The following is a 27500-nucleotide window of genomic DNA, read 5'->3' as shown; positions in this document are numbered from 1 at the left end:
CAGGGACAGAGATAGAGAGAGTTATAGAGAGAGAGAGAGAGGAAACAGGGACAGAGATAGAGATATAGAGAGAGAGGGAACAGGGACAGAGATAGAGATATAGAGAGAGAGAGAGAGAGGGAACAGGGACAGAGATAGAGAGAGTTATATAGAGAGAGAGAGAGGAAACAGGGACAGAGATAGAGATATAGAGAGAGGGAGAGAGGGAACAGGGACAGAGATAGAGAGAGTTATAGAGAGAGAGAGAGAGGAAACAGGGACAGAGATAGAGATATAGAGAGAGAGAGAGGGGGAACAGGGACAGAGATAGAGAGAGTTATAGAGAGAGAGAGAGAGGATACAGGGACAGAGTTAGAGATATAGAGAGTGGGAGAGAGGGAACAGGGACAGAGATAGAGAGAGTTATAGAGAGAGAGAGGGAGAGAGAGAGGAAACAGGGACAGAGATAGAGAGAGTTATAGAGAGAGAGAGGAAGAGAGAGAGGGAACAGGGACAGAGATAGAGAGAGTTGTAGAGAGAGAGAGAGAGGATACAGGGACAGAGTTAGAGATATAGAGAGTGGGAGAGAGGGAACAGGGACAGAGATAGAGAGAGTTATAGAGAGAGAGAGAGAGGATACAGGGACAGAGATAGAGATATATAGAGAGAGAGAGGGGGAACAGGGACAGAGATAGAGAGAGTTATAGAGAGAGAGAGAGAGGATACAGGGACAGAGATAGAGATATAGAGAGTGGGAGAGAGGGAACAGGGACAGAGATAGAGAGAGTTATAGAGAGTGGGAGAGAGGGAACAGGGACAGAGATAGAGAGAGTTATAGAGAGTGGGAGAGAGGGAACAGGGACAGAGATAGAGAGAGTTATAGAGAGTGGGAGAGAGGGAACAGGGACAGAGATAGAGATATAGAGAGAGAGAGGGAGAGAGAGAGGGAACAGGGACAGAGATAGAGAGAGTTGTAGAGAGAGAGAGGGAGAGAGAGAGGGAACAGGGACAGAGATAGAGATATAGAGAGAGGGAGAGAGGGAACAGGGACAGAGATAGAGAGAGTTAGAGAGAGAGAGGGAGATGGACCCCCCCTGCCCCACCGCTATCTCCCCCCTCTCCGACCTTGTTGAGGGGTGGGGTGTGTTTGTAGACGAGAGGAATGTATTGACGGTGATGGGGCACCGGCACTGTAACACAGATCCCCCCCCTCCCTCACCGCCTGGCCAATGGGGAGAGCCGTGCACAGCAGGGTCCGGCTGGCGGTGGGTGGTGGGGATGTAACCTACCGTGGGCGGGTCCACCGTGCAGCACTGAATGTTGCGGCAGTTCATGATGGCAATTGCGACGGACATCACCAGGGAGATGAGGCAGTTCAGGAGCAAGGCGATGGTGATGGCGCTGATAATCCTCTGTTACCGCGGGGTGGGGGGGGAAGAGAGACACACACACATCAATAATATGCTGCTCACTCAGCCCCTCGCATCCCCCCTGCGGCCAATCTCCGACGGTTCACCTCCGCCCTCGCTCACCTGGACACTGTGCAAGAATGCCAAATCTCGAAGCCTGGCGACTGGTGAAGGGGGCACCGTTAGGGTTGGCCTGGTGGTTCTGATTGGGTATGAGGAACCTACCAGCTCCTGGGGTGGGGTTTGGGGGGAGGGGGGGGATGGGGATTGGCACACTTGGGATTGTTCGGCCAATCGCCGAATCGCATTTCCCCGTCCCTGGCACGGCCTCGACCAATCGGAGGCGACTTGCCAACAATCCGGCCTGCGTTGCGGGTCGGAAAACATGACGGGGAAAACTCGCGTGTATCTCTCTCTCGGAACGATTTGAATCCCCTGCGAAACGCCCTCCCTTAAACCGACGTCCACCATAGACCCAGGCGGCGCATTCCAGATCCCAGCGGGAAAAAGACTTTGCCGGGATTGTGGGGTGCGGGTGGGGGATGATTGACCGCCGAGAGACCGAGAGAGAGAGAGAGAGATGCTCACGTTGTCTCTGGATGCAGAGAAACGGACCAGGAGAAAGCGAGGACGGCAGACGCTGGAGATCAGAGTCGAAGAGGGTGGCGCTGCAAAAGCACAGCATCCCAAGGATCCCCATTCCTGATGAAGGGCCTTTGCCCGGAACGTCGGTTCTCCTGCTCCCCGGATGCTTTTCCAGCGCCCCACACTCTCGACTGCGCAGCAACAGAGTCGTCCTATTCCAGAGTCACACCCAAGTCCTGGAGTCTTGGAGATGCACAGCACGGAAACAGACCCTTCGGTCCAACGCGTCCGTGCTGTCCCAGATATCCCGACCCAGTCTGGCCCCATTTCGACTCAGAGAGTCCTACAGCACGGAATCAGGCCATTCAGCCCAAACTGCTCCGTGCTGACCACAACGTCCATTTACGCTAACCCCATTTCCCTATACTTGATCCATGACCATCTAATCCTTTCCTATCCATATCCCCATCCAAATGCCTCTTAAATGTTGTCATTGTACCAGCCCCCACCACATCCTCTGGCAGCTCATTCCACACACGTACCACCCTCTGGGTGAAAAAGTTGCCCCTTCGGTCTCTTTTATATCTTTCCCCTCTCACCCTAAACCTATGCCCCTCTAGTTCTGGACTCCCCCACCCCAGGGGAAAGACTTTGCCTGTTTATCCTATCCATGTCCCTCATGATTTTATAAACCTCTATAAGGTCACCCCTCAGCCTCCGACGCTCCAGGGAAAACAGCCCCAGCCTGTTCAGCCCCTCCCTGTAGCTCAGACCCTCCAACCCTGGCAACATCCTTGGAAATCTTTTCTGAACCCTTTCACAACATCTTTCCGAGAGGAAGGAGACCAGAATTGCACGCGATACTCCAAAAGTCGAATTTAAAAGGTATAAAAATGAACCCGGAGCAGTCTGTTTAATTTCGGGAGAGTGAAAAATCACGAGAATTCGGGACAAAATGAATCGTCATGTTGGGGGACACCAGGAAAATCCAGCATGATTTACTCAAGAGAAAGCAAAGTTTATGGCGTTTATTTTGCGAGGACTTGATTATAAAAGCAGGGATGTACATCTGCGGTTCCCTGAGGCTCTGGTCAGACCACGTCTGGAGGATTGTGCGCAGTTTTGGGCCCCATATCTCAGGAAGGATGGACTGGCCTTGGAGTGGGTCCAGAGGAGGGTCAGGAGAATGGTCCCAGGAATGAAAATGTAACGTATGAGGAAGGTGTGAGGACTCTGGGACTATCGTCAATGGGATTTAGAAGGATAGGCCGGGGGGGTGGGGGGGGGGGGATCTAACTGAAACCTACAGAACACTGACCGGCCTGGACAGAGGGGATGTTGGGAAGATGGTCCCATTGGTCAGAGAGACTGGGACCCGAGGGCACAGCCATCAAGGGAAGACCCTTCAGCCAGAGATAAGGAGAAACGTCTTCAGCCAGAGAGTGGGGAACTGACTGAATTCACTCCCACCGAAGGCCGGGGAGGACGAGTCATTGGGTAAATTTAAGACGGAGATAGATTTGTTCTTGAGTATCAGGGGTTAAGGGAGACAGCAGGAGAATGTGGTTGAGAAACCTATCAGCCAGGATTGAATGGCGGGGCAGACGCGATGGGCCGAATGGCCTAATTTCTGCTCCTTTGTCTTACGGCCTGAATATTTCACAGGGAACGGCGGCGGATGTGATGTATATAGACTTCCAGTAGGTTTTTGACAAAGTACCTGATGACAGCAAAGGTTACCTCAGATTACAACAGGATCTGGACCAGATGGGCCAATGGGCTGAGAAGTGGCAGATGGAGTTTAATTCAGATAAATGCGAGGTGCTGCATTTTGGGAAAGCAAATCTTAGCAGGACTTTTATACACTTAATGGTAAGGTCCTAGGGAGTGTTGCTGAACAAAGAGACCTTGGAGTGCAGGTTCATAGCTCCTTGAAAGTGGAGTCGCAGGTAGATAGGATAGTGAAGGCAGCGTTTGGTATGCTTTCCTTTATTGGTCAGAGTACTGAGTACAGGAGTTGGGAGGTCATGTTGCGGCTGTACAGGACATTGGTTAGGCCCCTGTTGGAATATTGCGTGCAATTCTGGTCTCTTTCCTATCCGATAGATGTTGTGAAACTTGAAAGGGCTCAGAAAAGATTTACAAGGATGTTGCCAGGATTGGAGGGTTAGCATGGACATGTTGGGCCGAAGGGTCTGTGTCCTGGCTGTACGTCTCTCGTGTTGGTTTGTTGAAGCAGGGAGCTGTTGTGATCTGGAACACAGTGACCCGTTCGGACGCAGGGAGGGAGAATCGAAGGGAAGGGGGGGGGGGACTGAAAGGGAAACGAGAGGCACACTTACCGCCCGGCAGTTGACGTAGCAGTAGGCGAAGCAGGGGTAGAATCGAATGTTCAGGGAGTACAGCAGCACTGCGGGAGTACAGGCCATAGCACAGAGGATGTTACCAACAAGGCAAGCGATGGTCTGCAACAGAACAGACAAGAGAATTCACAGAGAGAGAGACAGGCACGGAGGGAGACAGGGAGAGAGAGAGAGAGACACAGAGAGAGAGAGAGAGGGGTGGGAACAGGCCGAGAGAAAGAGAGAGAGAGAGAGAGAGCGTGGGTATGAGAGAGAGAGAGAGAGATAGTGGGGAGAGAGGGAGGGAGAGACAGAGAGAGAGGGAGCGAGAGAGGGAGAGAGGGACAGAGACTGGAACTGTACACGGTGACTCCCAGTGTGATACAGAGACAGGAACTGTACACAGTGACTCCCAGTGTGATACAGAGACCGGCACTGTACACAGTGACTCCCAGTGTGATACAGAGACAGGAACTGTACACAGTGACTCCCAGTGAGATACAGAGACAGGAACTGTACACAGTGACTCCCAGTGTGATACAGAGACCGAAACTGTACACAGTGACTCCCAGTGTGATACAGAGACCGGAACTGTACACAGTGACTCCCAGTGTGATACAGAGACAGGAACTGTACACAGTGACTCCCAGTGTGATACAGAGACCGGCACTGTACACAGTGACTCCCAGTGTGATACAGAGACAGGAACTGTACACAGTGACTCCCAGTGAGATACAGAGACAGGAACTGTACACAGTGACTCCCAGTGTGATACAGAGACCGAAACTGTACACAGTGACTCCCAGTGTGATACAGAGACAGGAACTGTACACAGTGACTCCCAGTGTGATACAGAGACCGGAACTGTACACAGTGACTCCCAGTGTGATACAGAGACAGGAACTGTACACAGTGACTCCCAGTGTGATACAGAGACAGGAACTGTACACAGTGACACCCAGTGTGATACAGAGACAGGAACTGTACACAGTGACTCCCAGTGTGATACAGAGACAGGAACTGTACACAGTGACTCCCAGTGTGATACAGAGACAGGAACTGTACACAGTGACTCCCAGTGTGATACAGAGACAGGGACTGTACACAGTGACTCCCAGTGTGATACAGAGACTGGAACTGTACACAGTGACTCCCAGTGTGATACAGAGACAAGAACTGTACACAGTGACTCCCAGTGTGATACAGAGACAGGAACTGTACACAGTGACTCCCAGTGTGATACAGAGACAGGAACTGTACACAGTGACTCCCAGTGTGATACAGAGACAGGAACTGTACACAGTGACTCCCAGTGTGATACAGAGACCGGAACTGTACACAGTGACACCCAGTGTGATACAGAGACAGGAACTGTACACAGGGACTCCCAGTGTGATACAGAGACTGGAACTGTACACAGTGACTCCCAGTGTGATACAGAGACAGGAACTGTACACAGTGACTCCCAGTGTGATACAGAGACAGGAACTGTACACAGTGACTCCCAGTGTGATACAGAGACAGGAACTGTACACAGTGACTCCCAGTGTGATACAGAGACAGGAACTGTACACAGTGACTCCCAGTGTGATACAGAGACAGGAACTGTACACAGTGACTCCCAGTGTGATACAGAGACCGGAACTGTACACAGTGACACCCAGTGTGATACAGAGACAGGAACTGTACACAGGGACTCCCAGTGTGATACAGAGACTGGAACTGTACACAGTGACTCCCAGTGTGATACAGAGACAGGAACTGTACACAGTGACACCCAGTGTGATACAGAGACCGGAACTGTACACAGTGACTCCCAGTGTGATACAGAGACAGGAACTGTACACAGTGACTCCCAGTGTGATACAGAGACAGGAACTGTACACAGTGACACCCAGTGTGATACAGAGACTGGAACTGTACACGGTGACTCCCAGTGTGATACAGAGACCGGAACTGTACACAGTGACTCCCAGTGTGATACAGAGACCGGAACTGTACACAGTGACTCCCAGTGTGATACAGAGACCGGAACTGTACACAGTGACTCCCAGTGTGATACAGAGACCGGAACTGTACACAGTGACTCCCAGTGTGATACAGAGACAGGAACTGTACACAGTGACACCCAGTGTGATACAGAGACTGGAACTGTACACGGTGACTCCCAGTGTGATACAGAGACCGGAACTGTACACGGTGACTCACAGTGTGATACAGAGACAGGAACTGTACACGGTGACTCCCAGTGTGCTCCAGAGACAGGGACTGTACACAGTGACTCCCAGTGTGATACAGAGACAGGAACTGTACACAGTGACTCCCAGTGTGATACAGAGACCGGAACTGTACACAGTGACTCCCAGTGTGACACAGAGACAGGAACTGTACACAGTGACTCCCAGTGTGATACAGAGACAGGAACTGTACACAGTGACTCCCAGTGTGATACAGAGACTGGAACTGTACACAGTGACTCCCAGTGTGATACAGAGACTGGAACTGTACACAGTGACTCCCAGTGTGATACAGAGACAGGAACTGTACACAGTGACTCCCAGTGTGATACAGAGACAGGAACTGTAGACAGTGACTCCCAGTGTGATACAGAGACAGGAACTGTACACAGTGACTCCCAGTGTGATACAGAGACTGGAACTGTACACAGTGACTCCCAGTGTGATACAGAGACTGGAACTGTACACAGTGACTCCCAGTGTGATACAGAGACAGGAACTGTACACGGTGACTCCCAGTGTGATACAGAGACTGGAACTGTACACAGTGACTCCCAGTGTGATACAGAGACAGGAACTGTACACAGTGACTCCCAGTGTGATACAGAGACTGGAACTGTACACAGTGACTCCCAGTGTGATACAGAGACCGGAACTGTACACGGTGACTCCCAGTGAGATACAGAGACCGGGATTGTACACGGTGACTCACAGTGTGATACAGAGACAGGAACTGTACACGGTGACTCCCAGTGTGCTCCAGAGACAGGGACTGTACACAGTGACTCCCAGTGTAATACAGAGACAGGAACTGTACACAGTGACTCACAGTGTGATAATGAGACAGGAACTGTACACGGTGACTCCCAGTGTGATACAGAGACAGGAACTGTACACAGTGACTCCCAGTGTGATACAGAGACAGGAACTGTACACGGTTACTCCCAGTGTGATACAGAGACAGGAACTGTACACAGTGACTCCCAGTGTGATACAGAGACCGGAACTGTACACAGTGACTCCCAGTGTGATACAGAGACAGGAACTGTACACAGTGACTCCCAGTGTGATACAGAGACAGGAACTGTACACAGTGTCTCTCAGTGTGATACAGAGACAGGAACTGTACACAGTGACTCCCAGTGTGATACAGAGACAGGAACTGTACACAGTGACTCCCAGTGTGATACACAGTCAGGAACTGTACACAGTGACTCCCAGTGTGATACAGAGACAGGAACTGTACACAGTGTCTCTCAGTGTGATACAGAGACCGGAACTGTACACAGTGACTCCCAGTGTGATACAGAGACCGGAACTGTACACAGTGACTCCCAGTGTGATACAGAGACAGGAACTGTACACAGTGACTCCCAGTGTGATACAGAGACAGGAACTGTACACAGTGACTCCCAGTGTGATACAGAGACAGGAACTGTACACAGTGTCTCTCAGTGTGATACAGAGACAGGAACTGTACACAGTGACTCACAGTGTGATACAGAGACAGGAACTGTACACAGTGTCTCTCAGTGTGATACAGAGACAGGAACTGTACACAGTGACTCCCAGTGTGATACAGAGACAGGGACTGTACACAGTGACTCCCAGTGCGATACAGAGACAGGAACTGTACACAGTGACTCCCAGTGTGATACAGAGACAGGAACTGTACACAGTGACTCCCAGTGTGATACAGAGACAGGAACTGTACACAGTGACTCCCAGTGTGATACAGAGACAGGAACTGTACACAGTGACTCCCAGTGTGATACAGAGACAGGAACTGTACACAGTGTCTCTCAGTGTGATACAGAGACAGGAACTGTACACAGTGACTCCCAGTGTGATACAGAGACAGGAACTGTACACAGTGACTCCCAGTGTGATACAGAGACAGGAACTGTGCACGGTGACTCCCAGTGTGATACAGAGACAGGAACTGTACACAGTGACTCCCAGTGTGGTACAGAGACTGGAACTGTACACAGTGACTCCCAGTGTGATACAGAGACAGGGACTGTACACAGTGACTCCCAGTGTGATACAGAGACCGGAACTGTACACGGTGACTCCCAGTGTGGTACAGAGACAGGAACTGTACACAGTGACTCCCAGTGTGATACAGAGACAGGGACTGTACACAGTGACTCCCAGTGTGATACAGAGACCGGAACTGTACACGGTGACTCCCAGTGTGATACAGAGACAGGGACTGTACACAGTGACTCCCAGTGTGATACAGAGACCGGAACTGTACACAGTGACTCCCAGTGTGATACAGAGACAGGAACTGTACACAGTGACTCCCAGTGTGATACAGAGACAGGGACTGTACACAGTGACTCCCAGTGTGATACAGAGACTGGAACTGTACACAGTGACTCCCAGTGTGATACAGAGACAGGGACTGTACACAGTGACTCCCAGTGTGATACAGAGACAGGAACTGTACACAGTGACTCCCAGTGTGATACAGAGACCGGAACTGTACACAGTGACTCCCAGTGTGATACAGAGACAGGAACTGTACACAGTGACTCCCAGTGTGATACAGAGACAGGGACTGTACACAGTGACTCCCAGTGTGATACAGAGACTGGGACTGTACACAGTGACTCCCAGTGTGATACAGAGACTGGAACTGTACACAGTGACTCCCAGTGTGATACAGAGACAGGGACTGTACACAGTGACTCCCAGTGTGATACAGAGACTGGAACTGTACACGGTGACTCACAGTGTGATACAGAGACTGGAACTGTACACAGTGACTCCCAGTGTGATACAGAGACAGGAACTGTACACAGTGACTCCCAGTGTGATACAGAGACAGGGACTGTACACAGTGACTCCCAGTGTGATACAGAGACTGGAACTGTACACAGTGACTCCCAGTGTGATACAGAGACAGGAACTGTACACAGTGACTCCCAGTGTGATACAGAGACTGGAACTGTACACAGTGACTCCCAGTGTGATACAGAGACAGGGACTGTACACAGTGACTCCCAGTGTGATACAGAGACTGGAACTGTACACAGTGACTCCCAGTGTGATACAGAGACAGGAACTGTACACAGTGACTCCCAGTGTGATACAGAGACTAGATCTGTACACAGTGACTCCCAGTGTGATACAGAGACAGGAACTGTACACAGTGACTCCCAGTGTGATACAGAGACAGGAACTTTACACAGTGTCTCCCAGTGTGATACAGAGACAGGAACTGTACACGGTGACTCCCAGTGTGATACAGAGACTGGAACTGTACACAGTGACTCCCAGTGTGATACAGAGACTGGAACTGTACACAGTGACTCCCAGTGTGATACAGAGACTGGAACTGTACACGGTGACTCACAGTGTGATACAGAGACAGGAACTGTACACAGTGACTCCCAGTGTGATACAGAGACTGGAACTGTACACAGTGACTCCCAGTGTGATACAGAGACAGGAACTGTACACAGTGACTCCCAGTGTGATACAGAGACAGGAACTGTACACAGTTACTCCCAGTGTGATACAGAGACTGGAACTGTACACAGTGACTCCCAGTGTGATACAGAGACTGGAACTGTACACGGTGACTCACAGTGTGATACAGAGACAGGAACTGGACACGGTGACTCCCAGTGTGATACAGAGACAGGAACTGTACACAGTGACTCCCAGTGTGATACAGAGACAGGAACTGTACACAGTGACTCCCAGTGTGATACAGAGACAGGAACTGTACACAGTGACTCCCAGTGTGATACAGAGACAGGAACTGTACACAGTGACTCCCAGTGTGATACAGAGACTGGAACTGTACACGGTGACTCACAGTGTGATACAGAGACAGGAACTGTACACGGTGACTCCCAGTGTGCTCCAGAGACAGGGACTGTACACAGTGACTCCCAGTGTAATACAGAGACAGGAACTGTACACAGTGACTCACAGTGTGATAATGAGACAGGAACTGTACACGGTGACTCCCAGTGTGATACAGAGACAGGAACTGTACACAGTGACTCCCAGTGTGATACAGAGACAGGAACTGTACACGGTTACTCCCAGTGTGATACAGAGACAGGAACTGTACACAGTGACTCCCAGTGTGATACAGAGACCGGAACTGTACACAGTGACTCCCAGTGTGATACAGAGACAGGAACTGTACACAGTGACTCCCAGTGTGATACAGAGACAGGAACTGTACACAGTGTCTCTCAGTGTGATACAGAGACAGGAACTGTACACAGTGACTCCCAGTGTGATACAGAGACAGGAACTGTACACAGTGACTCCCAGTGTGATACAGAGACAGGAACTGTACACAGTGACTCCCAGTGTGATACACAGTCAGGAACTGTACACAGTGACTCCCAGTGTGATACAGAGACAGGAACTGTACACAGTGTCTCTCAGTGTGATACAGAGACAGGAACTGTACACAGTGACTCCCAGTGTGATACAGAGACCGGAACTGTACACAGTGACTCCCTGTGTGATACAGAGACAGGAACTGTACACAGTGACTCCCAGTGTGATACAGAGACAGGAACTGTACACAGTGACTCCCAGTGTGATACAGAGACAGGAACTGTACACAGTGTCTCTCAGTGTGATACAGAGACAGGAACTGTACACAGTGACTCCCAGTGTGATACAGAGACAGGAACTGTACACAGTGTCTCTCAGTGTGATACAGAGACAGGAACTGTACACAGTGACTCCCAGTGTGATACAGAGACAGGGACTGTACACAGTGACTCCCAGTGCGATACAGAGACAGGAACTGTACACAGTGACTCCCAGTGTGATACAGAGACAGGAACTGTACACAGTGACTCCCAGTGTGATACAGAGACAGGAACTGTACACAGTGACTCCCAGTGTGATACAGAGACAGGAACTGTACACAGTGACTCCCAGTGTGATACAGAGACAGGAACTGTACACAGTGTCTCTCAGTGTGATACAGAGACAGGAACTGTACACAGTGACTCCCAGTGTGATACAGAGACAGGAACTGTACACAGTGACTCCCAGTGTGATACAGAGACAGGAACTGTGCACGGTGACTCCCAGTGTGATACAGAGACAGGAACTGTACACAGTGACTCCCAGTGTGATACAGTGACAGGAACTGTACACAGTGACTCCCAGTGTGGTACAGAGACAGGAACTGTACACAGTGACTCCCAGTGTGATACAGAGACAGGGACTGTACACAGTGACTCCCAGTGTGATACAGAGACCGGAACTGTACACGGTGACTCCCAGTGTGATACAGAGACAGGAACTGTACACGGTGACTCCCAGTGTGATACAGAGACCGGAACTGTACACGGTGACTCCCAGTGTGGTACAGAGACAGGAACTGTACACAGTGACTCCCAGTGTGATACAGAGACAGGGACTGTACACAGTGACTCCCAGTGTGATACAGAGACCGGAACTGTACACGGTGACTCCCAGTGTGATACAGAGACAGGGACTGTACACAGTGACTCCCAGTGTGATACAGAGACCGGAACTGTACACAGTGACTCCCAGTGTGATACAGAGACAGGAACTGTACACAGTGACTCCCAGTGTGATACAGAGACAGGAACTGTACACAGTGACTCCCAGTGTGATACAGAGACAGGGACTGTACACAGTGACTCCCAGTGTGATACAGAGACCGGAACTGTACACGGTGACTCCCAGTGTGATACAGAGACAGGGACTGTACACAGTGACTCCCAGTGTGATACAGAGACTGGAACTGTACACGGTGACTCCCAGTGTGATACAGAGACCGGAACTGTACACGGTGACTCCCAGTGTGGTACAGAGACAGGAACTGTACACAGTGACTCCCAGTGTGATACAGAGACAGGGACTGTACACAGTGACTCCCAGTGTGATACAGAGACCGGAACTGTACACGGTGACTCCCAGTGTGATACAGAGACAGGGACTGTACACAGTGACTCCCAGTGTGATACAGAGACAGGAACTGTACACAGTGACTCCCAGTGTGATACAGAGACAGGGACTGTACACAGTGACTCCCAGTGTGATACAGAGACTGGAACTGTACACAGTGACTCCCAGTGTGATACAGAGACAGGGACTGTACACAGTGACTCCCAGTGTGATACAGAGACTGGAACTGTACACGGTGACTCACAGTGTGATACAGAGACTGGAACTGTACACAGTGACTCCCAGTGTGATACAGAGACAGGAACTGTACACAGTGACTCCCAGTGTGATACAGAGACTGGAACTGTACACGGTGACTCCCAGTGTGATACAGAGACAGGAACTGTACAGAGTGACTCCCAGTGTGATACAGAGACAGGAACTGTACACAGTGACTCCCAGTGTGATACAGAGACAGGAACTTTACACAGTGACTCCCAGTGTGATACAGAGACAGGAACTTTACACAGTGTCTCCCAGTGTGATCCAGAGACAGGAACTGTACACAGTGACTCCCAGTGTGATACAGAGACAGGAACTGTACACAGTGACTCCCAGTGTGATACAGAGACAGGAACTGTACACAGTGACTCCCAGTGTGATACAGAGTCTGGAACTGTACACAGTGACTCCCAGTGTGATACAGAGACCGGAACTGTACACAGTGACTCCCAGTGTGATACAGAGACAGGAACTGTACACGGTGACTCCCAGTGTGATACAGAGACAGGAACTGTACACAGTGACTCCCAGTGTGATACAGAGACCGGAACTGTACACAGTGACTCCCAGTGTGATACAGAGACAGGAACTGTACACAGGGACTCCCAGTGTGATACAGAGACTGGAACTGTACACAGTGACTCCCAGTGTGATACAGAGACTGGAACTGTACACAGTGACTCCCAGTGTGATACAGAGACTGGAACTGTACACAGTGACTCCCAGTGTGATACAGAGTCTGGAACTGTACACAGTGACTCCCAGTGTGATACAGAGACCGGAACTGTACACAGTGACTCCCAGTGTGATACAGAGACAGGAACTGTACACAGTGACTCCCAGTGTGATACAGAGACTGGAACTGTACACAGTGACTCCCAGTGTGATACAGAGACTGGAACTGTACACAGTGACTCCCAGTGTGATACAGAGACTGGAACTGTACACGGTGACTCCCAGTGTGATACAGAGACTGGAACTGTACACAGTGACTCCCAGTGTGATACAGAGACTGGAACTGTACACGGTGACTCCCAGTGTGATACAGAGACTGGAACTGTACACGGTGACTCACAGTGTGATACAGAGACTGGAACTGTACACAGTGACTCCCAGTGTGATACAGAGACTGGAACTGTACACGGTGACTCCCAGTGTGATACAGAGACAGGAACTGTACACAGTGACTCCCAGTGTGATACAGAGACAGGAACTGTACACAGTTACTCCCAGTGTGATACAGAGACTGGAACTGTACACAGTGACTCCCAGTGTGATACAGAGACTGGAACTGTACACGGTGACTCACAGTGTGATACAGAGACAGGAACTGACACGGTGACTCCCAGTGTGATACAGAGACAGGAACTGTACACAGTGACTCCCAGTGTGATACAGAGACAGGAACTGTACACAGTGACTCCCAGTGTGATACAGAGACAGGAACTGTACACAGTGACTCCCAGTGTGATACAGAGACAGGAACTGTACACAGTGACTCCCATTGTGATACAGAGACAGGAACTGTACACAGTGACTCCCAGTGTGATACAGAGACTGGAACTGTACACGGTGACTCCCAGTGTGATACAGAGACTGGAACTGTACACAGTGACTCCCAGTGTGATACAGAGACTGGAACTGTACACGGTGACTCCCAGTGTGATACAGAGACAGGAACTGTACACAGTGACTCCCAGTGTGATACAGAGACAGGAACTGTACACAGTGACTCCCAGTGTGATACAGAGACAGGAACTTTACACAGTGACTCCCAGTGCGATACAGAGACTGGAACTGTACACAGTGACTCCCAGTGTGATACAGAGACAGGAACTGTACACGGTGACTCACAGTGTGATACAGAGACAGGAACTGTACACGGTGACTCACAGTGTGATACAGAGACTGGAACTGTACACAGTGACTCCCAGTGTGATACAGAGACTGGAACTGTACACGGTGACTCCCAGTGTGATACAGAGACTGGAACTGTACACGGTGACTCCCAGTGTGATACAGAGACTGGAACTGTACACAGTGACTCCCAGTGTGATACAGAGACTGGAACTGTACACAGTGACTCCCAGTGTGATACAGAGACAGGAACTGTACACAGTGACTCCCAGTGTGATACAGAGACAGGAACTGTACACAGTGACTCCCAGTGTGATACAGAGTCTGGAACTGTACACAGTGACTCCCAGTGTGATACAGAGACCGGAACTGTACACAGTGACTCCCAGTGTGATACAGAGACAGGAACTGTACACAGTGACTCCCAGTGTGATACAGAGTCTGGAACTGTACACAGTGACTCCCAGTGTGATACAGAGACAGGAACTGTACACAGTGACTCCCAGTGTGATACAGAGTCTGGAACTGTACACGGTGACTCCCAGTGTGATACAGAGACAGGAACTGTACACGGTGACTCCCAGTGTGATACAGAGACAGGAACTGTACACAGTGACTCCCAGTGTGATACAGAGACAGGAACTGTACACAGTGACTCCCAGTGTGATACAGAGACAGGAACTGTACACAGTGACTCCCAGTGTGATACAGACACTGGAACTGTACACAGTGACTCCCAGTGTGATACAGATACCGGAACTGTACACAGTGACTCCCAGTGTGATACAGATACCGGAACTGTACACAGTGACTCCCAGTGTGATACAGAGACAGGAACTGTACACAGTGACTCCCAGTGTGATACAGAGACCGGAACTGTACACAGTGACTCCCAGTGTGATACAGAGACAGGAACTGTACACAGTGACTCCCAGTGTGATACAGAGACAGGAACTGTACACAGTGACTCCCAGTGTGATACAGACACTGGAACTGTACACAGTGACTCCCAGTGTGATACAGAGACTGGAACTGTACACAGTGACTCCCAGTGTGATACAGATACCGGAACTGTACACAGTGACTCCCAGTGTGATACAGAGACAGGAACTGTACACAGTGACTCCCAGTGTGATACAGATACCGGAACTGTACACAGTGACTCCCAGTGTGATACAGAGACAGGAACTGTACACAGTGACTCCCAGTGTGATACAGAGACAGGACTCCCAGTGTGATACAGAGACAGGAACTGTACACAGTGACTCCCAGTGTGATACAGAGACAGGAACTGTACACAGTGACTCCCAGTGTGATACAGAGACAGGAACTGTACACAGTGACTCCCAGTGTGATACAGAGACTGGAACTGTACACGGTGACTCCCAGTGTGATACAGAGACTGGAACTGTACACGGTGACTCCCAGTGTGATACAGAGACTGGAACTGTACACGGTGACTCCCAGTGTGATACAGAGACCGGAACTGTACACAGTGACTCCCAGTGCGATACAGAGACCGGAACTGTACACAGTGACTCCCAGTGTGATACAGAGACTGGAACTGTACACGGTGACTCCCAGTGTGATACAGAGACTGGAACTGTACACGGTGACTCCCAGTGTGATACAGAGACTGGAACTGTACACAGTGACTCCCAGTGTGATACAGAGACAGGAACTGTACACAGTGACTCCCAGTGTGATACAGAGACAGGAACTGTACACAGGGACTCCCAGTGATTGGGGATTGGGGCTCGGGGGCGGGATTGGGGATTGGGGTCAGGGGGTGTGATTGGGAATTGGGGGGGATCAGGGGGTGTGATTGGGGATTGGGGTCAGGGGGTGTGATTGGGGATTGGGGATTAGGGGGCGTGATTGGGGATTAGGGGTCAGGGGGTGTGATTGGGGGTCAGGGGGTGTGATTGGGGATTGGGGTCAAGGGGTGTGATTGGGGATTGGGGGGGATCAGGGGATGTGATTGGGGATTGGGGCCAGGGGGTGTGATTGGGGATTGGGGGTTAGGGGGCGTGATTGGGGATTAGGGGTCAGGGGTTTGATTGGGGTCAGGAATCGGGGTTGTGATTGTGGATTGGGGGTCAGGGGGTGTGATTGGGGTTGGGGTCAGGGGATGTGATTGGGGATTGGGGGTCAGGGGGTGTGATTGGGGATTGGGGTCAGGGGGTGTGATTGGGGATTGGGGGTCAGGGGGTGTGATTGGGGATTGGGGTCAGGGGTTGTGATTGGGGATTGGGGGTCAGGGGGTGTGATTGGGGATTGGGGATCGGGGGTGTGATTGGGGATCGGGGGTCAGGGGGTGTGATTGGGAATTGGGTGTCGGGGGTGTGATTGGGGATTGGGGTCAGGGGGTGTGATTGGGGATTGGGGGTCAGGGGGTGTGATTGGGGATTGGGGTCGCGGGGTGTGATTGGGGATTGGGGTCAGGGGGTGTGATTGGGGATTGGGGGTCAGGGGGTGTGATTGGGGATTGGGGGTCAGGGGGTGTGATTGGGGGTCAGGGGGTGTGATTGGGGATTGGGGTCAAGGGGTGTGATTGGGGATTGGGGGGGATCAGGGGGTGTGATTGGGGATTGGGGTCAGGGAGTGTGATTGGGGATTGGGGATTATGGGGCGTGATTGGGGATTAGGGGTCAGGGGTTTGATTTGGGTCAGGAATCGGGATTGTGATTGTGGATTGGGGTCAGGGGGTGAAATTGGGGATTGGGGTCAGGGGGTGAAATTGGGGATTGGGGTCAGGGGGTGTGATTGGGGATTGGGGGTCAGGGGGTGTGATTGGGGGTCAGGGGGTGTGATTGGGGATTGGGGTCAAGGGGTGTGATTGGGGATTGGGGGAGATCAGGGGGTGTGATTGGGGTTGGGGTCAGGGGGTGTGATTGGGGATTGGGGTCAGGAGATTGATTGGGAATTGGGGGTCAGGGGGTGTGATTGGGGTTGGGGTCAGGGGGTGTGATTGGGGATTGGGGTCAGGGGGTGTGATTGGGGATTGGGGGTCAGAGAGTGTCATTGGGGATTGGTGTCAGCGGGTTTGATTGGGGATTGGGGTCAGGGGGTGTGATTGGGGATTGGGGATCAGGGGGTGTGATTGGGGATTGGGGTCAGGGGGTGTGATTGGGGATTGGGTTCAGGGGGTGTGATAGGGGTTTGGGGTCGGGGGGTATGATTGGGGTCAGGGATCAGGGGGTGTGATTGGGGATTGGGGTCAGGGGGTGTGATTGGGGATTGGGGTCAGGGGGTGTGATTGGGGATTGGGGTCAGGGGGTGTGATTGGGGATTGGGTTCAGGGGGTGTGATTGGGGATTGGGGTCAGGGGGTGTGATTGGGGATTGGGTTCAGGGGATGTGATTGGGGATTGGGGGTCGCGGGGTGTGATTGGGGATTGGGGTCAGGGGGTGTGATTGGGGATTGGGGTCAGGGTATGTGATTGGGGATTGGGGGTCGCGGGGTGTGATTGGGGATTGGGGGTCGCGGGGTGTGATTGGGGATTGGGGATCGGGGTGTGATTGGGGATTGGGGGTCGCGGGGTGTGATTGGGGATTGGGGGTCAGGGGGTGTGATTGGGGTCAGGGATCAGGGGTTGTGATTGGGGATTGGGGGTCAGGGGGTGTGATTGGGGTCAGGGATCAGGGGGTGTGATTGGGGATTGGGGTCAGGGGGTGTGATTGGGGATTGGGATCAGGGGGTGTGATTGGGGATTGGGGGTCAGGGGGTGTGATTGGGGATTGGGGGTCAGGGGGTGTGATTGGGGTCGGGGGTATGATTGGGGATTTGGGATCGGGGGTGTGATTGGGGATTTGGGATCGGGGGTGTGATTGGGGATTGGGGTCGGGGGGTGTGATTGGGGATTGGGTTCAGGGGTGTGATTGGGGATTGGGGGTCAGGGGGTGTGATTGGGGATTGGGGTCAGGGGGTGTGATTGGGGATTGGGGGTCAGGGGGTGTGATTGGTGATTGGGGTCAGGGGGTGTGATTGGGGATTGGGTTCAGGGGGTGTGATTGGGGATTGGGGATCGGGGGTGTGATTGGGGATTGGGGATCGGGGGTGTGATTGGGGATTGGGGTCAGGGGGTGTGATTGGGGATTGGGGGAGTCAGGGGGTGTGATTGGGGATTGGGGTCGGGGGTGTGATTGTGGATTGGGGGTCAGGGGGTGTGATTGGGGATTGGGGTCAGGGGGTGTGATTGTGGATTGGGGGAGTCAGGGGGTGTGATTGGGGATTGGGGTCAGGGGGTGTGATTGGGGATTGGGGTCAGGGGGTGTGATTGAGGATTGGGGGAGTCAGGGGGTGTGATTGGGGATTGGGGGTCAGGGGGTGTGATTGGGGATAGGGGGTCAGGGGGTGTGATTGGGGATTGGGGGTCAGGGGGTGTGATTGTGGATTGGGGTCAGGGAGTGAGATTGGGGTTTGGGGGTCAGGGGGTGTGATTGGGGATTGGGGACAGGGGTTTGATTGGGGTCAGGAATCGGGGTTGTGATTGTGGATTGGGGTCAGGGGGTGTGATTGGGGATTGGGGTCAGGGGGTGTGATTGGGGATTGGGGATCGGGGGTGTGATTGGGGATTGGGGTCAGGGAGTGTGATTGGGGATTGGGGTCAGGGGGTGTGATTGGGGATTGGGGTCAGGGGGTGTGATTGGGGTTGGGGTCAGGGGGTGTGATTGGGGATTGGGGGTCAGGGGGTGTGATTGTGGATTGGGGTCAGGGGGTGTGATTGGGGATTGGGGTCAGGGGGTGTGATTGGGGATTGGGGTCAGGGGGTGTGATTGGGGATTGGGGTCAGGGGGTGTGATTGGGGATTGGGGGGGTCAGGGGGTGTGATTGCGGATTGGGGTCAGGGGGTGTGATTGGGGATTGGGGGTCAGGGGGTGTGATTGGGGTTGGGGTCAGGGGGTGTGATTGGGGATTGGGGGTCAGGGGGTGTGATTGTGGATTGGGGTCAGGGGGTGTGATTGGGGATTGGGGTCAGGAGGTGTGATTGGGGATTGGGGTCAGGGGGTGTGATTGGGGATTGGGGTCAGGGGGTGTGGATTGGGGATTGGGGTCAGGGGGTGTGATTGGGGATAGGGGGTCAGGGGGTGTGATTGGGGATTGGGGTCAGGGGGTGTGATTGGGGATCGGGGTCAGGGGGTGTGATTGTGGATTGGGGTCAGGGCGTGTGATTGGGGATTAGGGTCAGGGGGTGTGATTGGTGATTGGGGTCGGGGGTGTGATTGGGGATTGGGGTCAGGGGGTGTGATTGGGGATTGGGGTCAGGAGGTGTGATTGGGGATTGGGGTCAGGGGGTGTGATTGGGGATTGGGGTCAGGGGGTGTGATTGGGGATTGGGGTCAGGGGGTGTGATTGGGGATTGGGGGTCAGGGGGTGTGATTGGGGATTGGGGGTCAGGGGGTGTGATTGGGGATTGGGGGTCAGGGGGTGTGATTGGGGATTGGGGTCAGGGGGTGTGATTGGGGATTGGGGTCAGGGGGTGTGATTGGGGATTGGGGGTCAGGGGGTGTGATTGGGGATTGGGGGTCAGGGGGTGTGATTGGGGATTGGGGTCGGGGGGTGTGATTGGGGATTGGGGGTCAGGGGGTGTGATTGGGGATTGGGGGTCAGGGGGTGTGATTGGGGATTGGGGGTCAGGGGGTGTGATTGGGGATTGGGGGTCAGGGGGTGTGATTGGGGATTGGGGTCAGGAGGTGTGATTGGGGATTGGGGTCAGGGGGTGTGATTGGGGATTAGGGTCAGGGGGTGTGATTGGGGATTGGGGTCAGGGGGTGTGATTGGTGATTGGGGGTCAGGGGGTGTGATTGGGGATTGGGGGTCAGGGGGTGTGATTGGGGATTGGGGGTCAGGGGGTGTGATTGGGGATTAGGGTCAGGGGGTGTGATTGGGGATTGGGGTCAGGGGGTGTGATTGGTGATTGGGGGTCAGGGGGTGTGATTGGGGATTGGGGGTCAGGGGGTGTGATTGGGGATTGGGGGTCAGGGGGTGTGATTGGGGATTGGGGTCAGGGTCAGGTTTGGGTGTGTGCAGTAACACACACGTGGGCCTTGCTCAGAGAGACTACCCACCCCCTTCCCCCTCCCCTCCCCACCCCTCCCCCTCTGTGTACCCATCCCGCATGTCCCCGTCCCTGTCGCCCCCCTCACAGACAGACTCTGAAGACCCCACCTCCAACATACCATGGATTTATTGGTGGAGCTCCGGACCGCGAGCGCGAGGAGACCAGCAACAGTTGCCTGAGGGGGTGGGGGGGGGGGGGTGGAGAGAGAGAACGGCATGGTCAGGGGCCATAGACACACCCTCACACACACCCACCCACACACCCACCCACACACCCTCACACACACCCACCCACACTCACACACTCACTCCCAGATCATCCACTCCTCAAACCCTCACCCAGCACCGCACTTCCTCCTCACTCATCCCCGCACTATCTCTGTAACCCACCTCCAGCCCCTACACCCCCTCCCTATCTCTGTAACCACCTCCAGCCCCTACACCCCTCCCTATCTCTGTAACCCCCCTCCAGCCCCTACACCCCCTCCCTATCTCTGTAACCCCCTCTAGCCCCTACACCCCCTCCCTATCTCTATAACCCCCTCCAGCCCCTACACCCCCTCCCTATCTCTGTAACCCCCTCCCTATCTCTGTAACCCCCTCCAGCCCCTACACCCCCTCCCTATCTCTGTAACCCACCTCCAGCCCCTACACCCCCTCCCTATCTCTGTAACCACCTCCAGCCCCTACACCCCCTCCCTATCTCTGTAACCTCCTCCAGCCCCTACACCCCCTCCCTATCTCTGTAACCCCTCCAGCCCCTACACCCCCTCCCTATCTCTATAACCCCCTCCAGCCCCTACACCCCCTCCCTATCTCTGTAACCACCCTACAGCCCCTACACCCCCTCCCTATCTCTGTAACCCCCTCCAGTCCCAACACCCACACCCTATCTCTGTAACCACCCTCCAGTCCCGACACCCCCTCCCTATCTCTGTAACCCCTCCAGCCCCTACACCCACTCCATATCTCTGTAACCTGCTCCAGCCCATACACCCCCTCCCTATCTCTGTAACCCCCTCCAGCCCCTACACCCCCTCCCTCTCTCTGTAACCCCCTCCAGCCCCTACACCCCCTCCATATCTCTGTAACCACCTCCAGCCCCTACACCACCTCCCTATCTCTGTAAACCCCTCCAGCCCCTACACCCCCCCTCTCTCTGTAACCCCCCTCCAGTCCCTACATCCCCTCCCTATCTCTGTAACCCCTCCAGCCCCATTACCCCCTCCATATCTCTGTAACCCCCCTCCAGTCCCTACACCCCCTCCCTATCTCTGTAACCCCCTCCAGCCCCTACACGCCCTCCCTATCTCTGTAACCCCCTCCAGCCCCTACACCCCCTCCCTATCTCTGTAACCCCCCTCCAGCCCCTACACCCCCTCCCTATCTCTGTAAACCCCTCCAGCCCCTACACCCCCTCCCTATCTCTGTAACCCCCCTCCAGCCCCTTCACCCCCTCCCTAACTCTGTAACCCCCTCCAGCCCCTACACCCCCTCCCTATCTCTGTAAACCCTCCAGCCCCTACACCCCCTCCATATCTCTGCAACCCCCTCCGGCCCCTTCACCCCCTCCCTATCTCTATAACCCCCTCCAGCCCCTACACCCCCTCCCTATCTCTGTAACCCCCTCCAGCCCCTACACCCCCTCCCTATCTCTGTAACCCACTCCAGCCCCTACACCCCCTCCCTATCTCTGTAACCCCCCTCCAGCCCCTACACCCCCTCCCTATCTTTGTAACCCCTCCAGCCCCTACACCCCCTCCCTATCTTTGTAACCCCTCTAGCCCCTACACCCCCCTCCCTATCTCTGTAACCCACTCCAGTCCTTACACCCCCTCCCTATCTTTGTAACCCCTCCAGCCCCTACACCCCCTCCCTATCTCTGTAACCCCCTCCAGCCCCTACACGCCCTCCCTATCTCTGTAACCCCTCCAGCCCCTACACCCCCTCCCTATCTTTGTAACCCCTCTAGCCCCTACACCCCCCTCCCTATCTCTGTAACCCACTCCAGTCCTTACACCCCCTCCCTATCTTTGTAACCCCTCCAGCCCATACACCCCCTCCCTATCTCTGTAACCCACTCCAGTCCTTACACCCCCTCCCTATCTCTGTCACCCCCTCCAGTCCTTACACCCCCTCCCTATCTCTGTAACCCACTCCAGTCCTTACACCCCCTCCCTATCTCTGTAACCCCCTCCAGCCCCTACACCCCCTCCCTATCTCTGTAACCCCCCTCCAGCCCCTACACCCCCCTCCCTATCTCTGTCACCCCCTCCAGCCCCTACACCCCCTCCCTATCTCTGTAACCTTCTCCAGCCCATACACCCCCTCCCTATCTTGGAACCCCCTCCAACCCCGACAGCTCCTCCCTATCTCTGTAACCCCCTCCAGTCCCTACACCCCCTCCCATCTCTGTAACTCCCTCCAGCCCCTACACCCCCTCCCTATCTCTGTAACCCCCTCCAGTCCCTACACCCCCTCCCATCTCTGTAACTCCCTCCAGCCCCTACACCCCCTCCCCATCTCTGTAACCCCCTCCAGCCCCTACACCCCCTCCCCATCTCTGTAACCCCATCCAGCCCCTACACCCCCTCCCTCTCTCTGTAACCCGCTCCAGCCCATACAGCCCCCCATATCTTGTAACCCCCTCCAACCCCTACACCCCCTCCCTATCTCTGTAACCCCCCTCCATCCCCTAAACACCCTCCATATCTCTGTAACCCCCCTCCAGCCCCTACACTCCCTCCCTATCTCTGTAACCCCCTCCAGCCCCTACACCCCCTCCCTATCTCTGTAACCCCTCCAGCCCCTACACCCCCTCCCTATCTCTGTAACCCCCTACAGCCCCCACACCCCCTCCCTATCTATGTAACCCCCTCCAACTCCTACAGCGCCTCCCTATCTCTGTAACCCCCTCCAGCCCCTACACCCCCTCCCTACCTCTGTAACCCCCTCCAGCCACTACACCCCCTCCCTATCTCTGTAACCCCCTCCAGCCCATACACCCCCTCCCTATCTCTGTAACCCCCTCCAGCCCCTACACCCCCTCCCTATCTCTGTAACCCCCCTCCAGCCCCTACACCCCCTCCCTATCTCTGTAAACCCCTACAGCCCCTACACCCCCTCCCTATCTCTGTAACCCCCTACACCCCGTCCCTATCTCTGTAACCCCCTCCAGCCCCTACACCCCCTCCCTATCTCTGTAACCCCCTCCAGCCCCTACACCTCCTCCCTATCTCTGTAACCCCCTCCAGCCCCTACACCCCCTCCCTATCTCTGTAACCCCCTCCAGCCCCTACACCCCCCTCCCTATCTCTGTAACCCCCTCCAGCCCCGACGCCCCCTCCCTATCTTGTAACCCCCTCCAACCCCTACAGCCCCTCCCTATCTCTGTAAACCCCCTCCAGTCCCTATACTCCCTCCCTATCTCTATACCCCCCTCCAGCCCCTACACCCCCTCCATATCTCTGTAACCCCCTCCAGCCCCTACACCCCCTCCCTATCTCTGTCACCCCCTCCAGTCCCTACACCCCCTCCCTATCTCTGTAACCCCCTCCAGCCCCTACACCCCCTCCCTATCTCTGTAACCCCCTCCAGCCCCTACACCCCCTCCCTATCTCTGTAACCCCCCTCCAGCCCCTACACCCCCTCCCTATCTCTGTAACCCCATCCAGCCCCTACACCCCCTCCCTATCTTGTATCCCCCTCCAAACCCGACAGCCCCTCCCTATCTCTGTAACCCCCCTCCAGCCCCTACACCCCCTCCCTAGCTCTGTAACCCCCTCCAGCCCCGACGCCCCGTCCCTATCTTGTAGCCCCCTCCAACCCCTACAGCCCCTCCCTATCTCTGTAAACCCCCTCCAGTCCCTATACTCCCTCCCTATCTCTATACCCCCCTCCAGCCCCTACACCCCCTCCCTATCTCTGTAACCCCCTCCAGCCCCTACACTCCCTCCCTATCTCTGTAACCCCCTCCAGCCCCTACACCCCCTCCCTATCTCTGTAACCCCCTCCAGCCCCTACACCCCCTCCCTACCTCTGTAACTCCCTCCAGCCCCTACACCCCCTCCCTATCTCTGTAACCCCTCCAGCCCCTACACCCCCTCCCTATCTCTGTAACCCCCTCCAGCCCATACACCTCCTCCCTATCTCTGTAACCCCCTCCAGCCCCTACACCCCCTCCCTATCATGTCACCCCCTCCAGCCCCTACACCCCCTCCCTATCTCTGTAACCCCCTCCAGCCCCTACACGCCCTCCCTATCTCTGTAACCCCCTCCAGCCCCTACACCCCCTCCCTATCTCTGTAACCCCCCTCCAGCCCCTACACCCCCTCCCTATCTCTGTAAACCGTTCCAGCCCCTACACCCCCTCCCTATCTCTGTAAACCCCCTCCAGCCCCTTCACCCCCTCCCTATCTCTGTAACCCCCTCCAGCCCCTACACCCCCTCCCTATCTCTGTAAACCCTCCAGCCCCTACACCCCTTCCATATCTCTGTAACCCCCTCCGGCCCCTTCACACCCTCCCTATCTCTGTAACCCCCTCCAGCCCCTACACCCCCTCCCTATCTCTGTAACCCCCTCCAGCCCCTACACCCCCTCCCTATCTCTGTAACCCCCTCTAGCCCCTACACCCCCCTCCCTATCTCTGTAACCCACTCCAGCCCCTACACCCTCTCCCTATCTCTGTAACCCACTCCAGTCCCTACACCCCCTCCCTATCTTTGTAACCCCTCCAGCCCCTACACCCCCTCCCTATCTCTGTAACCCCCTCCGGCCCCTTCACCCCCTCCCTATCTCTGTAACCCCCTCCAGCCCCTACACCCCCTCCCTATCTCTGTAACCCCCCTCCAGCCCCTACACCCCCTCCCTATCTCTGTAACCCCCTCCGGCCCCTTCACCCCCTCCCTATCTCTGTAACCCCCTCCAGCCCCTACACCCCCTCCCTATCTCTGTAACCCCCCTCCAGCCCCTACACCCCCTCCCTATCTCTGTAACTCCCTCCAGTCCTACACCCCCTCCCTATCTCTGTAACCCCCTCCAGCCCCTACACCCCCTCCCTACCTCTGTAACCTCCTCCAGCCCCTACACACCCTCCCTACCTCTGTAACCCCCTCCAGCCCCTACACCCCCTCCCTATCTCTGTAACCCGCTCCAGCCCATACAGCCCCCCATATCTTGTAACCCCCTCCAACCCCTACAGCCCCTCCCTATCTCTGTAACCCCCCTCCAGCCCCTACACCCCCTCCCTATCTCTGTAACCCGCCTCCAGTCCCGACACCCCCTCCCTATCTCTGTAACCCCTCCAGCCCCTTCACCCCCTCCCTATCTCTGTAACCCCCTCCAGCCCCTACCCCCCCCCATCTCTGTAACCCCCTACAGCCCCCACACCCCCTCCCTATCTATGTAACCCCCCTCCAGCCCCTACACCCCCTCCCTACCGCTGTAACCCCCTTCAGCCACTACACCCCCTCCCTATCTCTGTAACCCCCTCCAGCCCATACACCCCCTCCCTATCTCTGTAACCCCCTCCAACTCCTACAGCGCCTCCCTATCTCTGTAACCCCCCTCCAGCCCCTACACCCCCTCCCTATCTCTGTAACCCCCTCCAGCCCCTACACCCCCTCCCTACCTCTGTAACCCCCTCCAGCCACTACACCCCCTCCCTATCTCTGTAACCCCCCTCCAGCCCCTACACCCCCTCCCTATCTCTGTAACCCCCTCCAGCCCCTACACCCCCTCCCTATCTCTGTAACCCCCTCCAGCCCCTACACCCCCTCCCTATCTCTGTAACCCCCCTCCAGCCCCTACACCCCCTCCCTATCTCTGTAACCCCCTACAGCCCCTACACCCCCTCCCTATCTCTGTAAACCCCCTCCAGTCCCTATACCCCCTCCTATCTCTATACCCCCCTCCAGCCCCTACACCCCCTCCATATCTCTGTAACTCCCTCCAGCCCCTACACCCCCTCCCTATCTCTGTCACCCCCTCCAGCCCCTACACCCCCTCCCTATCTCTGTAAGCTGCTCCAGCCCATACACCCCCTCCCTATCTTGTATCCCCCTCCAAACCCGACAGCCCCTCCCTATCTCTGTAACCCCCCTCCAGTCCCTACACCCCCTCCCTATCTCTGTAACCCCTCCAGCCCCTACACCCCCTCCCTATCTCTGTAACCCCCTCCAGCCCCTACACTCCCTCCCTATCTCTGTAACCCCCTCCAGCCCCTACACCCCCTCCCTACCTCTGTAACTCCCTCCAGCCCCTACACCCCCTCCCTATCTCTGTAACCCCTCCAGCCCCTACACCCCCTCCCTATCTCTGTAACCCCCTCCAGCCCATACACCTCCTCCCTATCTCTGTAACCCCCTCCAGCCCCTACACCCCCTCCCTACCTCTGTAACCCCCTCCAGCCCCTACACCCCCTCCCTATCTCTGTAACCCCGTCCAGCCCCTACACCCCCTCCCTATCTCTGTAACCCCCCTGCGGCCCCTACACCCCCTCCCTATCTCTGTAACCCCCTCCAGCCCATACACCTCCTCCCTATCTCTGTAACCCCCTCCAGCCCCTACACCCCCTCCCTATCTCTGTAACCCCCTCCAGCCCCTACACTCCCTCCCTATCTCTGTAACCCCCTCCAACCCCTACACCTCCTCCCTATCTCTGTAACCCCCTCCAGCCCCTACACCCCCTCCCTACCTCTGTAACCCCCTCCAGCCCCTACACCCCCTCCCTATCTCTGTAACCCCCTCCAGCCCCTACACCCCCTCCCTATCTCTGTAACCCTCTCCAGCCCATACACCTCCTCCCTATCTCTGTAACCCCCTCCAGCCCCTACACCCT

At 54.8% G+C, this 27500-nt stretch overlaps 1 protein-coding gene across 1 annotated transcript in view; it reads right to left on the bottom strand.

Moving 5' to 3' along the window:
- LOC148134087 (uncharacterized) overlaps positions 1-27500 on the bottom strand; it is a 41617-nt gene that overhangs the window by 4761 nt on the left and 9356 nt on the right. Inside the window, exons 3-5 of the mRNA XM_087985692.1 lie at positions 20781-20837; positions 4316-4438; positions 1269-1391 (exon numbers count right to left, since the gene is read on the bottom strand). Of these exons, the coding sequence (XP_087841818.1) occupies positions 1269-1391; positions 4316-4438; positions 20781-20837 (303 nt within the window). The remainder of the gene's footprint in view (positions 1-1268; positions 1392-4315; positions 4439-20780; positions 20838-27500) is intronic.

Source organism: Chiloscyllium plagiosum, unplaced genomic scaffold, assembly GCF_037043375.1.
Source record: "Chiloscyllium plagiosum isolate Xiang-an unplaced genomic scaffold, Cpla_swu_hap1 HiC_scaffold_97, whole genome shotgun sequence".
Lineage (NCBI taxonomy): Eukaryota > Metazoa > Chordata > Chondrichthyes > Orectolobiformes > Hemiscylliidae > Chiloscyllium > Chiloscyllium plagiosum.
Note: the sequence above shows the minus strand (reverse complement) of the source record. Positions and strands in the feature narration are given on the sequence as shown.